Source organism: Lucilia cuprina, chromosome 4 (assembly GCF_022045245.1).
Source record: "Lucilia cuprina isolate Lc7/37 chromosome 4, ASM2204524v1, whole genome shotgun sequence".
Lineage (NCBI taxonomy): Eukaryota > Metazoa > Arthropoda > Insecta > Diptera > Calliphoridae > Lucilia > Lucilia cuprina.
This window is the reverse complement of record NC_060952.1, coordinates 60,823,536-60,849,703: the sequence shown is the minus strand read 5'-3', so window position 1 is coordinate 60,849,703 and position 26,168 is coordinate 60,823,536. Positions and strand designations below refer to the sequence as shown.

The following is a 26,168-nucleotide window of genomic DNA, read 5'->3' as shown; positions in this document are numbered from 1 at the left end:
TGTTTTCTATTTACTCCAAAAGTATTTTCCCAGACCTGAAAGAAATGTGGACCCTATGAGCAAAAATGTAAAAAATCCCATTTTTGGGATTTTCATTCCTATTTTTGGGAATTGCGGGATGCCTTTTGACTTTTTCAATTTTTTTTTTTTGCATTTTCTTATTTGAAATGACAAATTTAACAAGCGTTAAAGATTTCATTGAGTTTTGTTCATAAATAAAGATTTTGTCATATATTACATATTTGTTAAATTTCTAAAACTATGATTAATATCAAAATTTTAATAGGGTCGCAGATAGCTACAACAATTTAGTCCATATTTATCCCTTAATATCTTTTTTTTGTTAGATATGGAAATTCTCGATCCTTTACAAAAAATTTCAAGCTAATATCTCAATTACATTCAAAAATATGTTCATTTAAACCTGTATCCTTTAATTTTATATTTTTCATATTTTAGTATTAAATATGACAGAACATGTTTAAATCTTATATTTACCTATTTTCTATTTGTTTGCTTATCCTTATAATTGAAAGGTCCTATTATGCTTAAATTTTCAGAAATTGATAAGGTAAAAATATACAGGTAATGATAATTTCGATTCATTCACTAATAAGAAATATCAATGACTGAATTACAGGTTATAGTAATATAGTCCTAAATTTTAATAGGTAGACAGTTCGTAATTTTTTACTTTGGAATACCTGTATCGGAAATAACAAGAATTGGTATATAAGTAAACTTCTCAGATTTTAAGTACCATATTTAATAAATCTACAAAGAAGATTACATTAAAGTACGAAGAGTTGTGTTCCGTTTTATGGAGTGTATCTTCAAAAGGGCCAGAAAGAATTGAAGACATTTCAAATTATATAAAAACTACATATAGTAGAAAAGTAGACAAAACAGGCATATCAAAAATTGAAAACTTTTTAAAACTTTTTGATGTAAAAAGTAAGTCTGTGGATGGAAATCAAAAGAAATTTCGATTCAAATTTTGTAGTTGGATGGAAATTACTACGGAAATCTCAATTTACAACACATCAGCAGGAGCGCTTTGCAAGTCATACGAAGACTTATGTTCAAGGTCAAAAAAAAGAGGGTCACACAAAAACTTTTTTCAATCTCAAATGAGGAAATTGCTGATACATTTAACGAAAGGAAAACCAACCTATCGATGACGTACATATTGCAACTATTCTTCCAATGCATCACCAAAACGACTTAAGCGAATTGTGGAAAGTATACCAACTCCAACATCACAATCAAATTTTACTGAAGAGGAAGCAATAGCGCTTATGTTGGAACTGGTCTCAGTCGAAATAAGTACCAAATATTAAGGAAGCTCTGCATGAAAAAGGACACAATATATTACCATCATACAAGGCGATCCAGGAAAAAAACAAACTATTCTACCATCACCTATTGCTGTTAATGATGTGGAAGCTTGTATTGATATATCATCTTTGCTCGGAAACACAGCATCAAGAATTGTGTCAGACTTTTCAGAAGACCAACTAAGGAAAATTCATAACTGTGATGTTGTCTTAATGTGTAAGTGGGGATGTGACGTTTTATCAGCACTTCCAGAATACAAACAAGCTTGTGGAAGTCGGACATTAGCAGACTACAAAATTGTATTTATGTCATCATTAGTGCCATTACGAATTCGTTCATACTCCCGTAATCTATCATCGTCAAGCATCGGAAATTCATTTGAAGATATATGGATCAATACAACTCCGGGTTCAAAAAATTTTTGTAGACCCATTGGATTTGAATATATAAAGGAGTCAAAGAAAACAACAAAAGATTTAGTGGAATATTTAAAAGATGAAATAAATGCACTGGAGCCCATTTGCATAAAAATAAAGGAATTCTCTATTAACGTATCATATCAGCTAAGCTTAACAATGATTGATGGAAAGGTCAGCAATGCCATAACAGAAACTTCTTCCTTCTGGAGATGCTCAATATGTAATGAGAAAAAGTCGCAATTCTCAAATATAAACAAAAGCAGAAGTATTAATGAAGAAGTCCTGTCTTTCTGAATTTCAGCACTTCATGCCAGAATACTATAAAATTGTTATACGTTCTTTAAGAACATATAACAATTTTATAGTTTTCTAAAAGGTATCTTTACGCAGAACGCTTTGGCGTAAAAATCTTGTCCTATTTTTTGAAAATGTTGCCACTGCGTCCTTCCGAATATGACCTATTTTTTTATCAAAACTTCAACTTTGGGCGACATGTTCTAAAATCCCAAAGCTGGGATCAGAAAACTGAAAGCAGTTTTGGAAACCTCAATATGTTTTCTATTTACTCCAAAAGTATTTCCCAGCCCTGAAAGAAATGTGGACCCTATGAGCAAAAATGTAAAAAATTCCATTTTTGGGATTTTCATTCCTATTTTGGGAATTGCGGGATGCCCTTTGACCTTTTTGAATTTTTTTTGCATTTTCTTATTTGAAATGACAAATTTAACAAGCGTTGAAGATTTCATTAAGTTTTGTTCATAAATAAAGATTTTGTCATATATTACATATTTGTTAAATTTCTAAAACTATGATTTATATCAAAATTTTAATAGGGTCGCAGATAGATACAACAATTTAGTCCATATTTAACCCTTAATATCTTTTTTAGTTAGATATGGAAATTCTCGACCCTTTACAAAAAATTTCAAGCCAATATATCAATTACATTCAAAAATATGTTCATTTAAACCTGTGTCCTTCAATTTCATATTTTTCATATTTTAGTATTAAATATGGCAACATGTTTAAATCTTATATTTACCTATTTTCTATTTGTTTGCTTATCCGTAAATTGAAAGATCCTATTATGCTTAAATTTTCAGAAATTTATAACTATTTTTTACCTAAATTTTTTCGACAGATCATTTCGTTCTGTTTCGTTTATGATCATATAGGTAAAAATATACAGGTAATGATAATTTCGATTCATTCACTAATAAGAAATATCAATGACTGAATTACAGCTTATAGTAATATAGTCCTAAATGTTAATAGGTAGACAGTTCGTAATTTTTTACTTTGGAATACCTGTATCGGAAATGACAAGAATTGGTAGAATTCTCAGATTTTAAGTACCATATTTAATAAATCTACAATGAAGTTTACATTAAAGTATGAAGAGTTGTGTTCCGTTTTATGGAGTGTATCTTCAAAAGGGCCAGAAAGAATTGAAGACATTTCAAATTATATAAAAACTACATATAGTAGAAAAGTAGACAAAACAGGCATATCAAAAATTGAAAACTTTTTAAAACTTTTTGATGTAAAAAGTAAGTCTGTGGATGGAAATCAAAAGAAATTTCGATTCAAATTTTGTAGTTGTATGGAAACTACTACGGAAATCTCAACTTACAACACATCAGCAGGAGCGCTTTGCAAGTCATACGAAGACTTATGTTCACCAAAACGACTTAAGCGAATTGTGGAAAGTATACCAACTCCAACATCACAATCAAATTTTACTGAATAGGAAGCAATAACGCCTATGTTGGAACTGGGTCTCAGTCGAAATAAGTACCAAATATTAAGGAAAGCTCTGCATGAAAAAGGACACAATATATTACCATCATACAAGGCGATCCAGGAAAAAAACAAACTGTCCGACCACCACCTATTGCTGTTAATGATGTAGAAGCTTGTATTGATATATCATCTTTGCTCTAAAACACAGCATCAAGAATTGTGTCAGAATTTTCAGAAGACCAACTAAGGAAAATTCATAACTGTGATGTTGCCTTAATGTGTAAGTGGGGATGTGACGGTTTATCAGAACCTTCAGAATACAAACAAGTCGGACATTAGCAGACTACAAAAGTGTATTTATGTCATCATTAGTGCCATTACGGATTCGTTCATATTCCCTTAATCCATCATCGTCAAGCATCGGAAATTCATTTGAAGATATATGGATCAATACAACTCCGGGTTCAATAAATTTTTGTAGACCCATTGGATTTGAATATATAAAGGAGTCAATGAAAACAACAAAAGATTTAGTGGAATATTTAAAAGATGAAATAAATGCACTGGAGCCCATTTGCATAAAAATAAAGGAATTCTCTATTAACGTATCATATCAGCTAAGCTTAACAATGATTGATGGAAAGGTCAGCAATGCCATAACAGAAACTTCTTCCTTCTGGAGATGCTCAATATGTAATGAGAAAAAGTCTCAATTCTCAAATATAAACAAAAGCAGAAGTATTAATGAAGAAGTCTTGTCTTTCAGAATTTCACCACTTCATGCCAAAATACGATTTTTGAATTACTTTTTACACATAGCATACGACCTCAAATATAGAAGTGTGCCAGAATTTCACCACTTCATGCCAAAATACGATTTTTGAATTACTTTTTACACATAGCATACGACCTCAAATATAGAAGTGTGCCAGAGAATCTTACTAAATCAACAAAAAACAATGAAGAATTGAAAGAACTGAGAGCTGCGGAAAAAAGCAGAATCCAAGAAGAATTTAAAGTTCAGATGGGATTAAACATCGACAAACCACTTCCAAGTTGCGGTAGTACAAATGACGGTAATACGGCGACAAGGTTTTTTCGTGATTTTGAAATTACTTCAAAAATAACTGAAATCGACAAAGAGATGCTTCGAAGAGTTAACACTATTTTAATGGCACTGCATAGTAAACATAAAATTAATGGAAATCGATTTGGGGAATATACATCTGAAATTTCTAAATTACTTGTATCTCTGTATCCATGGAGGGAACTAACAACAACAGTACACAAAGTATTGTGTCATGGTCAAATAATAATTGAATTGAATATTCTTCCATTTGGAGAGTTAACAGAAGAAGCCCAGGAAGCGAGGAATCGAGATTTTAAGCATGTTCAACTTTTCAGCTCAAGAAAATGCTCTAGGCAATCACAGAATGAAGATTTTTTTAATAGTTTACTTCTATCTTCTGATCCTGTTCTTTCAACTATGCGAAAGAGATGGATTTGTTATGAAACTCTATCATCTCAAAACGAGGAAGATTTAAAGGACTTATATTACCTTCTGGATATGTATACCGATATGACAGATTATTTCATAGAAAATAAGTAGTGTTAGGAATTAACTATATAAGTAGGTTGAAAGAATTAATTGTATTATGTTTAAGATAAACAGTTCAAATAAAAAAAGCTATTATACTAACTGATGATATTGTATTAAATTGTGTTTTATATTTCGGTGGGCGGGAAGGTGGTTTGTGGGGTGATTTAGGTGTTGTTGTGCGTGGCTCATAATAAAATTATATTTTTTATTGTATATACAATGTTATAGTCTTTAATAAAATAATTAACTAAATAACTTTTAAAAATTGTCCAAATATTTTATTCAACACAAAATGTATGTTCTGTCTGTCATACTTAATACTAAAATATGAAAAAGATGAAATTGAAGGACACAGGTTTAAATGAACATATTTTTGAATGTAATTGAGATATTGGCTTGAAATTTTGATATAAATCATAGTTTTAGAAATTTAACAAATATGTAATATATGACAAAATCTTTATTTATGAACAAAACTCAATGAAATCTTTAACGCTTGTTAAATTTGTCATTTCAAATAAGAAAATGCAAAAAAATGAAAAGGTCAAAGAGCATCCCGCAATTCTCAAAAATAGGAATGAAAATCCCAAAAATGGGATTTTTTACATTTTTGCCCATAAGGTCCACATTTCTTTCAGGGCTGGGAAAATACTTTTGGAGTAAATAGAAAACATATTGAGGTTTCCAAAACTGCTTTCAGTTTTCTGATCCCAGCTTTGGGATTTTAGAACATGTCGCCCAAAGTTGAAGTTTTGATAAAAAATAGGTCATATTCGGAAGGACGCAGTGGCAACATTTTCAAAAAATAGGACAAGTTTTTTACGCCAAAGCGTTCTGCGTAAAACTATAAAATTGTTATATGTTCTTAAAGAAAATTTTATTTTATTAATAAAAGAGTCAAGACACATTTTGGACAAAAAAAACGGCAAAAATCAAAAAATTTTTGAATTTTTAAATTTAAAAACGTATATTTTTGAATCTGTAAATGATGTTGATATGAAATTTTGTCTAACTAACAGGAATTAGGTAAATTTTGTATCACTAAATTTTTAAATGCCTATAACTCGGATATTATAAGAGATAAGTAGTATGTCCAAGCATGTTTTTTCAATATCTCTTGAGCGCTTTCAGAAAATATAAAAATCTTTGTATTTGGGTGAAAAACAAAAAAATGGCACGAGTTTAAAAATTTTACAGGTCGTAGGTACCCTAATTTGAGCCGCCACAGCTCCGTTCCTGGGGCATCTGCGGGGTTCATCTTCAAAACTTAAACTCGAATACTCCTTGGCTACGCTCACGCCAAATTTTATCCTGATCGGATCAGCCGTTTAGAAATGCCAGATTTATTTCCAAAAAATTTCCATTCTGCCCCACTGTGTAGCGTTAACCTCATCAAGCGTTTTAATCCTGTTGAATACACAATATCATAGCACTTCTTTCTCTGATTATAAAAGTGGAAAAATATTTATGTTTTCTATTCAGGTGCAGGAATTATAGACTTTCAAATGTGTGATATATAACTGAACATCTCTCGTCTACTAATTATTAAAAATGGTCAACATAGGTATCAATAGAAAGATCTGAGAATGTCTATCGATTGACATACAAAATTACATAAATATTTAAACCATTGAGACCGAAAGTCTAATTTTAGGTTTTCTTATATTAACTTTTTACAAAAGTATAGTTATCTCAAAAATATATAGATATAATGGTTCTTCATATCACATCAAATTTTGTAGACTTTTATGTGAGATATGATTGAGAGGTCCATCTCATCTCAATCGCGGGATTTTTATACGCTTTACGTTCGTGAGAAGGGTATTTATAAGTTTGTCATTCCGTTTGTAATTTCTATAATATAATTTTTCGACCCTATAAAGTATATATATTCTGGATCCTTATAGATAGCGGAGTCGATTTAGCCATGTCCGTCTGTCTGTTTGTGTGCATGTTAAAATCAGTTTTCAGAAGACCCCAGATATCTGCAAAATTCGAACATTCAATAATTCTATTGGAAATACGATCGAATAGAATATTTAAAATCAGTCTTATCGGTCCATAAATAACGAAGATATGAGTAAAAATCCGAGACCACCTCTGAAAATTTAATCAAAATTGAGATTTTTTATTTAAACAGAAATTGCAAAAAACAACATACATAATCATACGGTAAATCTTGTTTATAAAAACAATGCAAAACGAGAGCAGCACTTGTGTGTTGTTATTGGCTAGAAACATGAAATTATCCATGTGGGCCTGGCTTAAGCTAAAAGTCATAAAAGGGAACTTTTTGGTACTTTTTCGTTTTTCAAAAGGTACTTTTTGAATTTTCGATGCTATTGAACCTAGAAATATGAAATTAAGTATGTAGAGTCTGAATTAGGTGAGAACAGATAAAAAGAGACTTTTTGGTTCTACAAAAGGTACTTTTTAAATTATCTATAATATTAAACATAGAAACATGAAATTAGGTATGTAGAGCCCGAATTAAATCAAAACACATAAAAGGGGACTTTTTGGTACTTTTTCGTGCTACAAAAAGTACTTTTTGAAATTACTATAAAATTGAACCTAAAAATATGAAATTTAGCATGTATGTCCTTGACTAGGTAAGAGGCTTTTTAGTACTTTTTCGTTCTACAAAAGGTATTTTTTGTATATTCTATAATATTGAACCTAGAAACATAATATATACATATATCTTGTTTAAAATTATTTTTAACTTTTTTAGAAAGTATTGAAAAATTTAAAATTACCTTTACTTGCACTTGCAAAATTGAATGTATGTATAACGAGCATATTGGTTAAGTAGTATCGATCTATATAAATTGCATTAAATACAAATCAAAGATTTTAAAAAATAGACATTTTTAAACTTTCATAACGCCAGTATTTAATGAGATGGAGCTCTAAAATTTATATCATATGTCTACAAAATTTTATGTAATATGAAGTACCGTTATATCGATATATTTTTGAGATAACAGTACTTTTGCAATAAAGTCAATGTTAGAAAACATAACATTACACCCTGACTCTCAATAGTTAATAATCATATTATATATCAATCAAATGATATTTCAAATACCTTATTATTGACACCTATATCGATAATATATATATATAAATAATTAGTCGAGATATAATCAAGTATATATCAAAATATTGGAGACCTCTAACTCCAAAAGAAATATTTTAATCAAGTATAATTTTGTTTCTTAGAATTAACTAAATTTGAACGCTTGATTTACGCCTGGTTCTATAGTTATAATTAGAAGGTATTTTAAACTGTTTATTTTGATTTGTTGGAGTTCGATAGTGGGGAGGGTATTATACGTTTGTACTGTAACACACAAAAACATTGGTCCTATACCCACCTTAAAGCATACTGTTCGATTCAGAAACATTTTTTGAGTCGATTAAGACATGTCCGTCCGTCTGTCCTGCTGTTCATGTAAACCTTGTTTCAAGATACAGGCCGCAATTTTCAGACCGTGCCTCTTGATTTGGCTTTTTATGACATAATTACTGGCACAAATAAGTTTTATATAAATATAAATAAATCTGCAGATTTTCGTAATGATTTGCCCTTATTTGACCCTAGCCCCCATACAAACCCCCTTCAAAAGATGTCTTAAACGTCTAAAATTGACTTGCAACAATTTGTATCGCAATGAAACTCAACAAAACTAACTGTTATTTACAAATTTTCCTTTTGCCAAATTTAATGAGGATTTTCCCATGTTTGACCTAATCTCCTATATAAAGCTTCATTTAGAAAATTTTGTTTTTTTATCATTGAATTGCTTAAATACTTTGAAATTAAGGTAAAATTCAACTTAAAGGTTTCTTTATGAAAAAAAAAAATTTTTTAAATATACTCATGGTGTAGGTTAGGTTGATAGGAGGAAGAGATACACTTAGGCCGCAATCAGGCCTGTTGTGCGCTCCGGAAAAAATAAGAGGGAACTGAATGAATTATTTTACACTGTTCTGAAACTCAGTATTCTTAATCTTCCAATTAGTGTTAGTCAGGAATGTTATTTCCGGAATAACATCACTTCCAAGATATTTGGATCTAACTTCGGCGAATGTCTGACAGTGGCAAAGAAAGTGCTCCAGAGTTTCACTGTCCTCTCCGTATGCTCTACATACGTCTGAATCCGCACGTCCAATTTTGCATAAAAGTGCTCGTAATCCTGTGTGTCCACTCAGAATACGTACTATCATACTAACTTCTTACTCTCATCAGGGTCACCCCATAGGATTTTCGTGGTTCTACCCACGGTTTCATTATTCCAAGAAGTCTTATGGGATTATCTCACCCATATTTTTAGTTTAGCTTTTGTTGCGTCGAAAGGTTTTGCGTTTGTCAGGTTAACTGCCTCAAGCTCCTTTCCCTTTAAAGCTATTACATTCGCTCTTTCGTTACCGACAACTCCCTAGTGGTCTGGTACCCATATGATATGAACCTTACCTCTTAGATATAAATCAGTTAAAGCCTTCATACAATCTAATACGGTCTTAGATTTAGTTCTATCTCCTGATGTTGCTCTAGTTGCCTTCTGGCTGCCGGTAAATATATTAAACGCTGTGGGCGCAATATTTATTCTAATCCAAATTTACGCATTCCGTTATTGCTTGTACTTCTGCCTGGAAGCTTGTGTTGTGATTTGGTAAACGGTGGTATATTTCACCATGCCCGACTATACTTTTTACTTATTTTTTATTAAATATATCTTATTATTTTGGCGTAATGGTTGTTGTTTGAATTATTTAAAGTAGCTTTTAAAGAGTCTGTGCAAATCGCAGTGTTTACATATTGTTTTGGCGATGTTTACGGCTTCCATAATAGCTATGATTTTCTTGAGAATATGGAGGTGTAGTAGGGTAGAATTAAGTTTTTAATTAGTTTGTTATCATAGGTAACGCTGAAGCTTGTTAAATCATCTGTTTTTGAAGCGTAAGGGTAGATAAAAGTAGAATCTTTAAAAACCATTCAAATTAATGTATACAATTATTTCGGCACTGTGGTAGTTCTGATATGAACAGAGTATACTCCGAACATATCTGGACATGGAAAGAAAATTCAATGGTATCATTTGTATTTTATACTTTTCATCCATAATCATACAACCCAGCACACATTTTATTTATACGACACATTCATAAGAGAAAAACATACTACGCATTTATTATAGGTACGAGTGATGCCCGCCGTACACCACATTCATCCCGTACCACATACAATTAACACCAACTTATTTCCAACGCTTAGTCCCACAATCTCTGTGGGTTATCTATTGTTTCGACAACAGCACTGAACTTATTCCGCAAAATTAACAATACTGTCTGTTAACCACAACTTACTCTTCCCGCGAATTTGGTTATAAACCACAGCCACTACGGGGATCCCGAAGGAACCTCAACCACCTGACCAGCCAGGACAACTGCGGGCAACTGGCCACCGTGGTTTGACATTTGACATTTGACTCGTACAAACCCAAAAGTTTACTTTACAATATTTTCTAAAATACTTGAAAAAATATTTCTGAGAAGATTGTTGCCAGTTCTAAAGAGAAAAAATATTATCCCAGATCATCAATTTGGATTCCAACATAAACACAGAACCCCTGAACAATGTCACAGAATAGTGAATGTAATGACCGACGCCTTTGAAAAGAAACGATATTGATCTGCGATTTTCTTGATATGCAACATGCATTCCATAAAGTATGGCACGATGGCTTACTTTTTAAAATAAATAATACGTTAAATGTGAAGATGAAAGGTCAAGTATAAATAAAATCCAAGGTCAAGAATAAATGAAATCGAAGCAGGTATACCACAAGGCAGCATACTAGGCCCAGTATTATATACAATTTCTGAAGAGAAAAAATATCATCCCAGATCATCAATTTGGGTTCCGACATAAACACAGAATCCCTGAACAATGTCACAGAATAGTGAATGTAATGACCGACGCCTTTGAAAACAAACGATATTGTTCTGCGATTTTCTTGATATACAACAAGCATTCCATAAAGTATGGCACGATAATACGTTAAATGTAAAGATGAAAGGTCAAGTATAAATAAAATCGAAGGTCAAGTATAAATGAAATCGAAGCAGGTATACCACAGGGCAGCATACTAGGCCCAGTATTATATAAATATATATGGAAAATAAATACAAAAAGAAAATATAGAAAAATATTTGGGAATGACATTAGATAGAAGATTAACATGGAAACAACCTATAAAAGGTAGATATACTATACTATACTAAACAAATGTATACGTAGAGATTTAAAAATGTGCTCCTTAAAAGAAGAAATTCAAAGACTTAGTGAAAGCTGGATTATGCTACAATACAAATCCTCTTACCGTTGCACTCTTAGATGACAGCACCAAAATCCGAAGACTGAAACGAGCATTCGCATTAAATTTATCATTTAGATGTTAATCTGATATGTTGAACATATGTAAATTAATGTTAACTAATTTTATGTATGTAGCTCATTGGGCTGCCTAACTTCTGTTATTTTTACACTACCGAATTTGCTTATTATCCTAAATCAGTCACGAGCAAAACTGAAATTCTAATGCACGCGTGCATAGGCCAAGAAATTCTGCTGACGCTTTGTTGACACACCTACACTATAAACTTGTGTGTATTAGTGTGTCTGTGTTTTACTAAAATGACTACTTGTTTGTTGCTTTGTTACGATCTCAGAGATCAAAATCAAATCAGTTGCTGTTCAGCTTTTGTAGAAGCAAGATCACGTTGCGGATTTTTTTGTGCTTATGATTTTTTCTCTTTTATTACACCTAGCAAAATGTTTGATATAAATTGGGAAAATGATTTCTTTTTTATAGAAAATATGGACGGTGAGGCACAATGCGTCGTATGTTATAAAATTATATGTAAAAAAGCTTTATTTTTTTGAAAAGGCATTATGAAACTTGCCATGGACCCTTAAATGACCTTAGGGGACATGACAGAAAAGTAAAGTTGTTGCAATTAAAAGCACAGTTTTTCTTAAAATTTATAATTAATGAAACAACAGCAAATAATTGCAACAATCTTCCTTTAAATAGCCAAAAAAAAATCATTGCCTCATAAAAAGGCATCTTATGTAGTTGCTTTATCGTTAGCAAAACAATGTCGCCCATTTGAGGATGGCATTTTTTTCTTAAATTTAACTACAGATATTTTGAGTTGTTTTGGAGAAAAATGCCATGAAACTCTGTCAGGATATACCATTATCTCGTCGTACTATAACAAGAAGAACGGAAGATATAAGCAAATTTATTAAAATGTCAGCAAAAGAAAGATTTATTAATTGCAAATATTTTTCGATTTCTCTAGATGAGAGTACGGATATCAATAATATTTGCCAGTTAATTATTTGTATTAAAACAGTTAATGCAAATTTAGAGTGCTTCGAAGAAATGTTTGAAGTGGTTTCACTTCATGGTCATGTAACAGGACAAGTTCTGTATGATGCATTAGATGTTAATGTTTTTGCATTTGCTGACAAAAATAAGGCAAAAATAAAGGACTTTTGGGCATTTTAAACAAAAATGGAATAAATTGCCCAGCATTACATTGTGTCATACACCAACAAGCTCTTTTCTCCAAAGAGTTGGGTATGAAAAATACAATGGATGTTGTTGTAAAAATAATAAATATAATAAGAGGGGGGCACAATTCTCTGACACACAGAAAATTTAAAGATTTTCTAGAAAACCTTAATTCGGATTATGGAGATTTACTTTTATATACCGAAGTCCGTTGGCTTAGTCGAGGCAAAAGTTTGGAAAGACTTTTCCATTTAAGAAAAGAAGTACTCGAATTTTTAAAAACTTTATCCAATAAAGATACAAAACACCTTACTAATTATCTTGAAAATCCCGACTTTCTATTAGATTTTGCATTTTTATGTGATATTACCGAGATATTAAATGACCTTAATTTATGCCTGCAAGGTAAAAATATAAAAATATTTCATTTGAATAGAATTATTCACCAATTTAGTACAAAATTAGATCTCTTAATAAATCAATTAAAAAGTAATAGTATATCAAATCTTAAGAAAACTTCATCAATATTCATAGAATTTAATTTTAATACGTTTGATTGTATTCAGAAATACGCCAAAATAGTTGAGTCCATAAAAAAGAATTACAATGGCAGATTTCAAGACTTAAAATTTATAAAAAAAACAATAGAAATACATGATAATCCCCTTAGAAGTGAAATAGAAGAGCAAGATGCTTTTCTTCGCGAAGAATTGCATAAAATGCGTAATGATTTTGAAGTTCCTATGGAATCTGGGGAAAAATTTTGGCAAAAGATAGATGATACAAAATATTTCAATTTAAAAAACGAAATATATAAGCTATATTCCATGTTTGGCACCACATATAACTGTGAGGTGGCATTCTCAAGTATGAAACTGATTTTAAGTAAATTGCGGAATAGGTTAACCGATCAACACATTGGTGACTTATTGCGTATTAAGGAATATAAAGGAAACATTGATTTGGATAGATTAGTTGAACTTTAAATTAAGTTCAGTTAATATCTCGGTAATATCCCTTAAAAGTTCGAAATCGAATAGAAAGTCGTGATTTTCTTAATGATATTTCAGTAGTTTTATTTAATACTACTTTTTAAAAATACTACTACTTTTCTTAAATGAAAAACTCTTTCCCTTTATTCCATTTTTGTTTAAAATGCCCAAAAGTTCATGAGTTTTTCTCGTCGTAAAAAGTATTTGCAATAGAAAACAAATTTCAAAACTTTTCTCAGTGTACCACCATTTTGTTATAACGTGCAGTCATCTCTCTGCTGCTTAACGCACACAAATATACACATGGTGGTATGTGTTTGCCCATGACTGGTTTGGAGTATGCGAATACGTAGTATTTCACCAATACAATAGCAAATAACAAAGCAAAAATTAATGAAATGATGTGTAAAAAATTAAAGTTGTTGATTTTATGAATAAAAATTTTATTGTATAGAAATTACTAGCGTATAGAAATTTCTAGCTAATACCCGGTTACCCCAATCGAAATTAAATAAATAATAACCAAAAAATTATATATATTTTTTTAAAGGTTTATGATAATTTCTCTTGATGGCAATATATTTCATTTAAATTGTAAAATAAAACATTAATAATCTATTTTACTTCTTATACTTGCTAAAATTTAATATATACTTTTATTCTTAAAAAAATAATTTATATTCTTATGCCCTGGAATATACAATACTTTTTATTTTACCCTCTAGTATAAATGAAAAACCCCCTTAAAGATTATGAATATTCTAACCACACAATAGTTTTTAAGATTAACAATATGTTACATATGAAAAATTTGAAGTATCTAACAGTATTAAAGATATACGAAATTTTGTATTAAATTCATATATGTGGTGCCAAGCCCCCTTTGAAAGTCCGCCCGTTATTTCCTAAATGTTTACAAGAATGTCAAAGTTATTCATATAAAATTTGAAGATTCTAGCTCCAATATATGATTTTTTCTATTTAATTCATATGAGGGCTTCAAGCTTCCCAGATGAAAGCCCGCACTTTTTCCTCCAAAATGTTCCGATGAATATTGAAGTAATTTATGCAAAATTTTATGAGTCTAGTTCTATATTTTCCTAGACAAACAATATTTTGTATTTTATTCATATGGGAGATGTCAAATCCCTATTAAAAGTTCGCTCTTTTTTCTTAAATATGTTTAGATGAATACTAGTTTTTCTTGTAAAATTTTAGGTTAGGTTAGGTTGATAGGAGGATGTATACTACATCAAATCCGAAGAAATACACCTAGGCCACTATCGGGCCTGTTGTGCGCTCCTTATCATGAAAAAAAAAAAAAAACGGAACTGACTGAATTATTTTTCAGTGTTCAGGAACTCAGTTTCCTGAACGTAATTCCTAAGAATCTTCCAATCAGTGTTAGTTAGGAATGTTATTTCCGGAATAACATCACTTCCAAAATACTTGGATCTAACTTCGACGAATGCCTGACAGTGGCAAAGAAAGTGCTCCAGAGTTTCACTGTCCTCTCCACATGCTCTACATTCGTCTGAATCCGCACGTCCAATTTTGTATAGATGTGCACGTAATCCTATGTGTCCACTCAGAATACGTACCATCATACTAACCTCAGACTTGCTCATTTTGAGGAGATTTCTCGTCTTGCTCTCATCAGGGTCACCCCATAGAATCTTCGTGGTTCTACCCACTGTTTCATTATTCCAAGAGGCCTTATGGGTTTCTCTCACCCATACTTTTAGATCAGTTTTTGTTGCGTCGAATGGTTTTGCGTTTGTCAGGTTAACTGCCTCGAGCTCCCTTCCTTTTAAAGCTACTACATTCGCCCTTTCGTTACCGACTACTCCCGAGTGGGCTGGTACCCATATAATGTGAACCTTACCTCTGGAAGAGTATTCAGTTAAAGTTTTCTTACAATCCATTACTGTCTTAGATTTGGTTCTATCACCTGATATCGCCCTAATTGCCTTCTGGCTGTCGGTAAATATATTAAGCGCTGTGGGCGCCATGTTTATTCTAATCCAATTTACGCATTCCGTTATTGCTCGTACTTCTGCCTGGAAGCTTGTGTTATGATTTGGTAAGCGGTGGTATATTTCCGTTTCTGGGTCTTCAATATAGAACCCCAGCCCCACTTTGTCCTCCAATTTAGAGCCATCCGTGTAACAACGGACTCCTACTGGTACTTGCTCCAATGTTCCGCTTGACCAAGACATTCTATCTGGGATCAGCGTTTCAAAGTTTCCGACATATTCTGTGTCTGGTATACGATCTGGCATGTCCGATGATTGTGTATAACCTTCCAATGTGTCCAGTATACATTGATGACGTGTCCTATAACCGCTTTTGGCCAGTTCGCCTAAAGTATAGAGCCGTTCGGCTGTAAGCGCCGCCTCATATCTTAAATATGTTTCAATGGGTGGAATATCTAGCAACGTTTCCAGAGCCTTGGTTGAAGTAGTACACATGGCACCACTTATACCCAAGCAGCATGTACGCTGAACTCCCTGTAGAAGTTTGATATTGCACTTTTTGTCTAAAGCAGTCCACCAGATTATTGAAGCATAAGCTAGAATTGGTCTAATTACACTTTTATAAAGCCAGTTTATCATAGTAGGACTAAGACCCCATTTCATGCCTATAGCTTTCCTACATATCGCCCAGCACCGATGTGGTTGTGCTCCTCTATGTGGTATTCCTAATTTCCTCGATGTGGTATTTAAGTTTAATTTCTGTCACCGGTATCTTCTTATCCAGGAAGCAAGGTTCAGTATATGTAGAAATTTTTGTCTTTCTTGTGAAAAGACAGATTTCCGTTTTTGCCGGGTTAACATTGAGGCCTCTCGGTTGAGCCCAGCCCAAGGCCGTATTCAGAGCCTCCTCAGCTCTTCTACACAAGTAATTTGGATCCTTTCCCTTTAAAAGTATTACGACATCGTCTGCATAGCAGACGGGTCTAAGTCCTTTCTCAGTTAGGGTCCTTAGAAGGCTATTAATCGTGGTAACCCAGAGTAAAGGTGATAAAATGCCACCCTGTGGTATACCGCGAAATACCCTTTTCCTGATAGTTATATCGTACATCTCGCAACTTATCCATCTGTTCCTTAGCATGTGGTTGATCCAGTTACGGAGCACCCGGTCAACATAAAACTGGTCTATGGATTGGATAAGAGTATCAGTGTGCACGTTATTGAAGGCGCCTTCGATGTCAATGCATACCGCCCTTCGATATAGTTTGCTATCAAAGGATGCACCTATGTAGTGGACAACTTCGTTTAAAGCGGTTTCCACCGATCGTCCCTTTACATAAGCATGCTGCTTAAATTTTAGGTCTTTGTCGGGTATACTGCTTTTAACCATACTATCGACAATCCGTTCCAAGGTTTTAAGTAGGAAGGACGTAAGACTTATCGGTCGATAAGACTTAGGTGTCGCATAGCTAGGTTTCCCTGGTTTAGGTATAAATATTACCCTTGCATCCTGCCATTTAATGGGGGTATATGTGAATTGCAAGCATGCAGTGAATATCAGAGACAGATGTACGGAGACCAGTTCCGCCTCCATCTGTAAGAGTGCCGGGAAAATGCCATCCGGCCCTGCAGCTTTATAGGGAGCGAAGCTCTTGATTGCCCCTTTAACCATATCAGGTGTAATTACAATTTTCGTGTTTGCCTCCTCTTCCTCCAATATCGGTTCGTCTATGTTATTCGATATACCTGGTGGGAAATGAGAGTCTATTAGGAGTTTCATTGTCTCCTCCATATCCTCCAGCCTCTTGCCCGTGTCATCGACCATAGATTCCGGTTGGACATGAGTTTTGGATAGGAATTTTTTTATCTTCGATACGTCATTTACGCTGTCTACCTGTTCACAGAAAAGTTTCCAGGAGTCTCGTTTGGCTTTACGAACAACTTTTTTATATTCACCAAGTTTACTACGATACTCATCCCAGTATACTGCGGTCTTTTTACGCCGTGCCCGGTTAAATAGTTTGCGAAGAGTCTTACCAAGGTTCCGGATCTCCCCGGTTACCCAGGGTTTCTCCTGGGCAGATCTCCGCTCTCGCAGAGGGCAGCTGTCCTCGAACGATTCAACCAAGGCACTTGTGAGCATTTCTACTTTGGCGTCTATGTCCTCTTTATTTCGACATTGAACAGTGTCCTGACATAAACGGTTCTTTAGTAAGGAACCGAACATTGTCCAATTAGTTTTAGACTTATTCCGAAAATTTATCGGCTTTGGTGGCGGCCGTAGTATTTTGAATCTTATGTACCGATGGTCAGAAAGGAGTGTGCTCGTCGGAAACCCTCCAATCCTGAATTTCGTTTATAAGCTCTTCTGAACATATAGTTATATCTAATACTTCTTCTCTGATTCTATTGACGAAGGTAGCTTTATTACCTAAGTTCGATGTTATCAAGTCTTTAGTATTAAGGAAATCCATGAGGGCTTGTCCTCTGCGATTGGTGTTTGTACTACCCCAAGCTACATGGTGGGAGTTGGCATCACAACCTATTACAATTTTCTTATTTTTCCTTTGTGCCTCTTCGACCAGTTTCATCAGCTCCGACGTTGGTGGTAGTGTCGGAGAATCGAAAGGCAGGTAAACAGATGCAAGGTATATGTTGCCACGACCTTGCTTCAGCACCGTTGCATCCGATGTAGATAATCCTGTTGAGAGAAGAAAACATAAGTTCTTGTGGCATAAGATACATGTTCTCGGGCGAGACCCTGTATCAGCGTAGAAAAGTTGGAAATTTATGTGATTTAATCCAGAAACCTTGTTGCGAATCGTCCAAGGCTCCTGGATTAAAGCTATATGTATCTTACCTGTGTTAATTTTAGCCATCAGAGCGTTTGTGGCCGTCTCGCTCCGATGGAGTTTTATTTGGATAACTTCAATCATTGTCATCCACTTAAACTGTCTTCCAGCGAGTTAGTGATCACCTCCTCGCCCGTTGGATTTGGCTCCTCCGGGTAACCTGAAGTGGCTATTGATGGCACTGCGGTGTCCCTATCAGGCATAGGAAGAGCAGTCTTTTTAATCGACACTTTCCCAATTTTGGAGAGCTCTGCTGTTCTGTCTTCTGGCGAGTGAGTGATTTCCTCCTCGCCTTTAGGATTTGACTCCTCCACATTGCCAGTACTTGCTAATGATGCTTTGGTTACTGTCTTAGGTGTTTTAGTGTCCTTATCGGGAGCGGTTTTAACAGCCCTTTCAATCGGCGCCTCTCCGATTTTGGAAATGGCAGCTGTACCTTCTTTTGGCGAGTTAGTGGTAACTTCCTCGCTTTTAGGATTTGACTTCTCAACGTTATCAGTAGTTGCTACTGATGCTGTGTTCTTAGGTTTTTTAGTGTTCTTTTCGAGGCTTGTTGTAACAGCCCTTCCAATCGGCACCTTCCCAATTTTGAATATGACAGCTTTAGAGGCGAAGTAAGCCCTACCTTTATTCTTGGCAAGACTAGCCATAGATTTCTGGTCGATACCTATTACAAATAAAGTTCCCTCAGGTTCTTCTTTCCTGTAAAAGACTTCCCATTTTTCCACGGCCAGCTCAGCATTTTGACCACCAAGAATTTCCAGTATACGTTCACTTGTCAGTTTACTGCCCCATCCTTTTATGTATACAGTGGACTTTAAGAGCACCGGAAGCTCGCTCTTCTTTACCAGTCCCAGCTTAGCGCCGTCCCAGGGAGGAGGGATACTTTCCACCAAGTTCTTTAGGGTGCTAACACATTGGTGAGATGCCAATCTCATCAACATCGCGCCCATGCTGAACTCGCAGCTCACGCTCTCTATTGGTTGTCTGCCCTTTGAAGCGATTGCGTGGTCCACTATCTTATTGTTCACCAGATCTTCTACCTTACTCTGTTGGTCTATTGGAATTTTGCCTGTCGGGTTACCGGCATCGTAAACTGCATAGCAGAGATCGTCCCGGTGTCTTCTTCTGGCAACTTTGGCGTAAGATGGCGGCTCTTTTCCTTTTCCACTGTTAGCCTCTCTTTCCTCTCTTTTCGGGCCTTCTTTTGAGATACTCGTGCCTTCGAGATTGATTTCGCCGACGTGGTCGCCTTCGGAATATCTATCTTGGCGTTGTCACCCTTACTCGCAGGATTCTGACTTGAGGTTCCTTTGAGTGAAGTATGGCTTGGCTTCGACTGTATATAAGAAGACGGGGAGCTCTTTTTCTTTTTCGGTTTATTCTCATTTGTCAACTCCTCGGGAGACCTGATCCTCTTTGCCTCAGATCTTGTAAGAGAGTCCAATTTTTCTTTTGGAGTGTCGTTGGATTGACTAACTATGATTTCCTGAAGCATCTTTTTCAACTTCCTTTTTATTTAGAAATATTTGGACTAATAAATTTACAAAAGGTTCCATTTAAAATACACAACAATATAATAAAAAGACTAATTTTGCAAAATATTACATAAAAATGGGTTTTTCTCGAAATCCGGGGTTCTTATATAGTATAGGGGGTATGGTCAATTATGAATCAATTCTCAAAAAATTAGAAAAATCTTACGTATGTCTAATGTAAGCGCTGTACTCTTATTTTTAAGCCAGTAATAAGCGTTATAGTCGCCATTTTCAAGATATGTTGATGAAATTTGGACCATACGTGTTTTTCGTATGGCCTATTTAAAATGGTTGAAATCGGTCCATTATTATTTTACATAACCCCCATACAGATAAATAAATATTATTTAAATATAAAAATATTCATACAATTTTATCGGGCTTGGTCCATATTTGCCTCTAGCCCCTAAAAAACCTTCTTTAAGAAAATTAGTTTTTCATCCATAAATTGTTTAAATGTATCGGAACAAGGTAATATTTAAGATATATGCTTATTATGAAAAATAAATCACATTTAATATTTTATAATATGGTTTATAATATGGTCGGTCACGCCCGACTATACTTACTTGTTTTTTCTCCTGATTGTTAAATATTAGTTTGTTCTGATAGATCAGATACACAGTCACTTTAAGTGAGAATAAAATCAATTAAAATTTTTTTAGAAGTTAAAAGTCATGGGTCCAAATAGTCAATGTTCACTTGTCACTTAAAATATTATTTTTTTAGATTAGCTTTAAAAATCAACTTTTGGGTCGATTATGTACCTCGGTTGCCACTTCAGTTGCCATTTGCCAAAATGATTTTTAAGCAACATCTTTTTAAATAATGAATGTTTTATTCAATAACTAGCTTATACCCTGTGTGCTTCGCTACCCCTATCGAAATTAAATACATAATCAAAAAATTATTTAGTTTCCAATAATTTTAAATTTTTCTTAAATGTTTTTTATAATTTCTCTTGGTGACAATATATTTAATTTAAATTTTAAAATAATACATTAATATATACCTTTAGTCTTAAAGAATAATTCTAATTATAATGCCTTGGGATGTACAATATTTTTTTACCCAATAGTATAAATAAAAAACCCACTTAACGATTTTGAAAATTCTAACCACAATAGTTTTCTAGATTAACAATATGTTACATATGAGAGATGCCAAGCAAATTCTATCTATCTATGAAAAATTTGAATTATCTAACAGTTTTCAAGATATACGAAATTTTTTATTTAATTCATATATGTGGTGCCAAGCCCCCCACTGAAATCCCGCCCGTTATTTTCTAAATGCTCACATGAATGTCAAAGTTATTCATAAAAAATTTGAGGAATCTAGCTGTAATAGTTTCCTAGACAACTATTTTTTCTATTTAATTCATATGGGGGCTTCAAGCTCCCCAGATTAAAGTCCGTCCTTTATCCTAAAAATGTTTAGATGAATATTAATGTAATATATAAGCAAAATTTGATGAATCTAGTTCTATATTTTCCTAGATAGACAATATTTTGAATTTTATTCATAGTCCCCATTAAAAGTTCGCTCATTATACTCTAAATGTTCTGATGAATGTAAAAATTCTTCAATTTTTCCGTGCTGCAAACCCCCTCAGATAAAAGTTTGCTCTGAATATTAAAGTACTTCGTGCAAAATTTTAAGAATTTAGTTGTATAAGTTGTATAAGATTCTAACTGCAATAGTTTCCAATTTTTGTATTTAATTTATATGGAAGGTACCACGGCCCTAACGCCAGTCCCCCCACATTTTATCCTAAATAATCATATTGACACTAAAGTGGCTCCAACAAAATTTTAGGACTCTAACTGTTACATTATCTCAAGATAAACGAATTTTTGTAATTAATTAATATGGTAGGTGCCGCTCCCCTCATGGGTAGTCTGCCAACTTATTACCCAAAATGTTTACATGGATGTTGAAGTTATTCGTGCAAAAATTTAAGATTCTAACTGTAATAGTTTCCAAGATAAACGAATTTTTGTATTTAATTTATATGGGAAGTACCGTTCCCCTCATGGGTAGTCCGGCAATTTCTTACCCAAAATGTTAACATGGATGTGGAAATTTTTCGTGCAAAAATTTAAGATTCTACCCGTAATAGTTTCCAATATAAACGAATTTTTGTATTTACTTTATATGTTTCTAATTGAAATCTAATTCGGGATCCACCTTTAAAAGATGTCTGGTCACGTTATTGATAATAGAATTACGTTAAATAAATATAGCTAGCAGAATACCAACTTTTTGGCTATTTTCGACTTTTCGACTATTTTCCACTTTTTCCGACTTTAAGACTCTTTCGACTCTTTCCGACTTTTATTTACTCTCTATCTCTGAAGTCGATACTCTAAGAATGCTTGGGATATTCATAAACAAAAAATATAAATGGAATACCCATCAGTATGACCATGTCACAAAAAATGTTGCGGCTAAAACCCTCCAAAATAATGCTAGCATAAATGCTAAATTGATTTTAAAATGATAAAATTTTTTAAGTGTTTTGATGAACAATTTATTTTAATTTGTAACTGTAATTCATTGTACTTAATTTATTACAAGTAAGAAAGTATATTCTGCCGTGTTTGGTTATCTACCCTAGATATGATTTATGTGATTTATTTTTCGTAATAAAGCATTTATGTTAAATTGAATGTGGACCTTATAGGCCAACCAGGGGCCCGGCGGGGGGTCCTCAAATTAGTACACCTCGGCTATGTTAAATTTTTAAAACGATCCTATTTCTTCATTTAAGTTCCGATTTATTCATATAAAATTTGAGGAATCTAGCTCTAATAGTTTCCTAGACAACTATTTTTTCTATTTAATTCATATGGGGGCTTCAAGCTCACCAGATTAAAGTAAGTCCTCTATCCTCAAAATGTTTAGATGAATATTAATGTAATATAAGCAAAATTTCATGAATCTAGTTCTATATTTTCCTAGGTAGACAATATTTTGAATTTTATTCATAGTCCCCATTAAAAGTTCGCTCGTTATACTCTAAATGTTCAGATGAATGTAAAAATTCTTCAATTTTTCCGCGCTGCAAACCCCCTCAGATGAAAGTTTGCTCTGAATATTAAAGTACTTCGTGCAAAATTTTAAGAATTTAGTTGTATAAGTTGTATAAGATTCTAACTGCAATAGTTTCCAATTTTTGTATTTAATTTATATGGAAGGTACTAACGCCAGTCCTCCCACACTTTATCCTAAATAATCATATTGACACTAAAGTGGCTCCGACAAAATTTTAGGACTCTAACTGTTACATTATCTCAAGATAAATGAATTTTTGTAATTAATTAATAAGATTCTAACTGTAATAGTTTCCAAGATAAACGAATTTTTGTATTTAATTTATATATTTCTAATTGAAATCTAATTCGGGATCCACCTTTAAAAGATGTCTGGTCACGTTATTGCTAATAGAATTACGTTAGATAAATATAGCTAGCAGAATACCGACTTTTCGACTATTTTCCACTTTTTCCGACTTCAAGACTTTTTTCGACTCTTTCCGACTTTTATTTACTCTCTATGTCTGAAGTCGATACTCTAAGAATACTTGGGATATTTGATATTTGATATTTTCTTAAATATTTTGGAATTATGGTTATATTCAACATAAAAGATTCTTTATAAAAAAAATTAAAATATAGTCATGGTGTAGGGTATGGTCGGCCATGCCCGACTATACTTTCCTACTTGTATTTTTGCAAAGATTTGTCTTTTTTGTTTATATACTAAAATTGCAAAAAAAATAACTAAGAATGCTAAAAAATATTTTATAAAAATGCTAAATAAAATTGCAAATTAAAAATTTACAGCGAAATCAAAATAAAAAATGCTAAATTTAGCTGCAAAAATGGGCACACATTTTTATATTTATATATCCACTATGGATGGGAATTAATTTTGTCATTCCGTTTGTAACACATCGAAATATAAAGTAGTGGTCAAAAATATTAATAAAAATTTATATAAATTTGAAGATTTACTTCAGTATTTTTTATTAACATAAAGGATAATAAGTTTCTCTGAAAATAAATTAAAAAAAAATAATATCATGTGGGGTAGTCGATATGAAGGTGTTCAAAACATATGCAACTCGTATTACTTGTCTTCCAAATAAGTCTCTAAACACAAAAAGTTTTGAAATATGATAGCAATCGGATTTTTTTTTTTTTTGATAATTTACGAGTTTTGAATTTTAAAATGATTAAAAATAAATATGATAGCAATTGGATTTATTTTTGATAATTTACGAGTTTTGAATTTTAAAATGATAAAAAATAAATATTTGATTACTTTTGAATAAAGTATTGAATTGAAAATAGCGAATTTCAACTATAAAGAGAAAAGCCAAAGTTATGAACTTTGGAGCTTACAAATGCTCAAATACGTATCAAAAAATTTTTAAAGGACTTGGCGCACATATGCAAATCTTATTCAAAATTGATGCCAATATTAAAAAATGTCCAGGAAAGTGTAATTTTCAATATTGCATAATAGCTTTTCCCACTTTTACTGTATTAAAATTAAATGAAATATGGCAGTTATGCCTCTTTGCTTCTCGGAAGCTACTGAAGAACAATTAGTCCAAAAAGTCATAGTTTTTCTACCAACTACTAAATTTTTTACCAGTCTTTCTTACTTATTGTTACTAATATGGACTCGGAATTTATTTAATTCCAGGGAATTTTTCGAAAAATTAGGTCCTTGCTATTTTCAATTCAATATATAATTTAAATGTAATCGAAAATTAATTTTTTATCAATTTAAATAAATTAACAAAATTAAACCCGATTACTATTATATTACAAAATTTTTTTGAGTTTCGAGACTTATCTGAAATGCAAGTAATAAAAGTTGCATATGTTTTAATCAGTTTGATATCAACTACCTCATATAAAATTATTTTTTTCAATCTTATTTTGAGAGAAACTTACTTTCTTTTTAAGTTTTTAAATAATATTGAAGTACATCTTCACATTTATACTAATTTTAATAAATAAATATTATCTATAGTAGTATATTTATGAGGCTGCTAGGCCACTTTTTAATTACAGAATTTGGGATGAATTTTTTTAGAATTTGTGTGAGAAAATTTAATTTTGAGTTTTAAATTTTTTGTAATGGGATGAATTTTTTATGGGGCTTTTTGCAAATGGGATGAATTTTTTGGGAAGTAAATTTTCTGCGGAAAATTGCAAGTTGATTTTAATGGGACAAATATTTTGTTTAAGAATTTGTGTGAGAAAATTTATTTGGTTTGTTTTTATGAAATTGGGAATCAATGAATTTATTTTTGAAAAATTTATTTTTGAAAAATATATTTTTGCATTTCATCAATGCATATATTTTTTATAGTAATATATACAAATGTAATAATGTTAAAAGTACGTACAAATAATTCTTTAGCAGGGAGACATTTTTTTTACTTTTAATTGTGACGAAATTAAAAACTGATGACCTGCCAAAATAGCGTTTTGGTAGTTTTTAGTTAAAAAAACGGAACATTAATTTCCGTTGAATTTAACCTTGAATTTGAATACGTATACAGTTCCATGGAGCTGGGTTGTTGAACCCCTAAAACTCTTTTAAACAAAATTACTCAAGAAAAAAATTCATTAATACAAAAACTAAAAAATGTGGAGTAAAATAAATGTATTTACTTACTTTTACCGACATACATATAAGTACGACAACTTGTTTGTAAGATTTATATATTGAAATGAAGTGAACGTTAAAGTGTGAATCGATTCAGTTTACTTTAGCTATGTTTGTATGTGTGTCTATCTAAAAGAAGATATTTAATTAAAGAGAACTAAGTGTATGTTTATTATGAATCCATACACCAATGTGCACGTTTCAATATTCGATTGATGTGAAATTGTAATAATTATTTTAAAAATTGATTGTTTGAAAATACCTTACAATTTACCTTACTTGTTATATATAATTTCTTTATTTATTTGCAATCTATCTATTTAGGACAGTCATGGGCAAACACATACCACCATGTGTATATTTGTGTGCGTTAAGCAGCAGAGAGATGACTGCACGTTATAACAAAATGGTGGTACACTGAGAAAAGTTTTGA

General features: G+C 32.5%; 2 protein-coding genes across 3 annotated transcripts in view; one reads left to right on the top strand and one right to left on the bottom strand.

The window, feature by feature from the left end:
* The window catches only part of LOC111689226 (synaptosomal-associated protein 25), a 648,407-nt gene that overhangs the window by 189,947 nt on the left and 432,292 nt on the right, over positions 1–26,168 (top strand). The window lies entirely within an intron of this gene.
* Positions 18,312–19,172, bottom strand: LOC124419308. Its single transcript, XM_046948037.1, has 2 exons — positions 18,515–19,172; positions 18,312–18,355 (listed from the first exon to the last, which is right to left on the bottom strand). Exon 1 carries the CDS (start codon positions 19,154–19,156, stop codon positions 18,593–18,595), a length of 564 nt encoding a protein of 187 aa, XP_046803993.1. The 5' UTR covers positions 19,157–19,172; the 3' UTR covers positions 18,312–18,355; positions 18,515–18,592.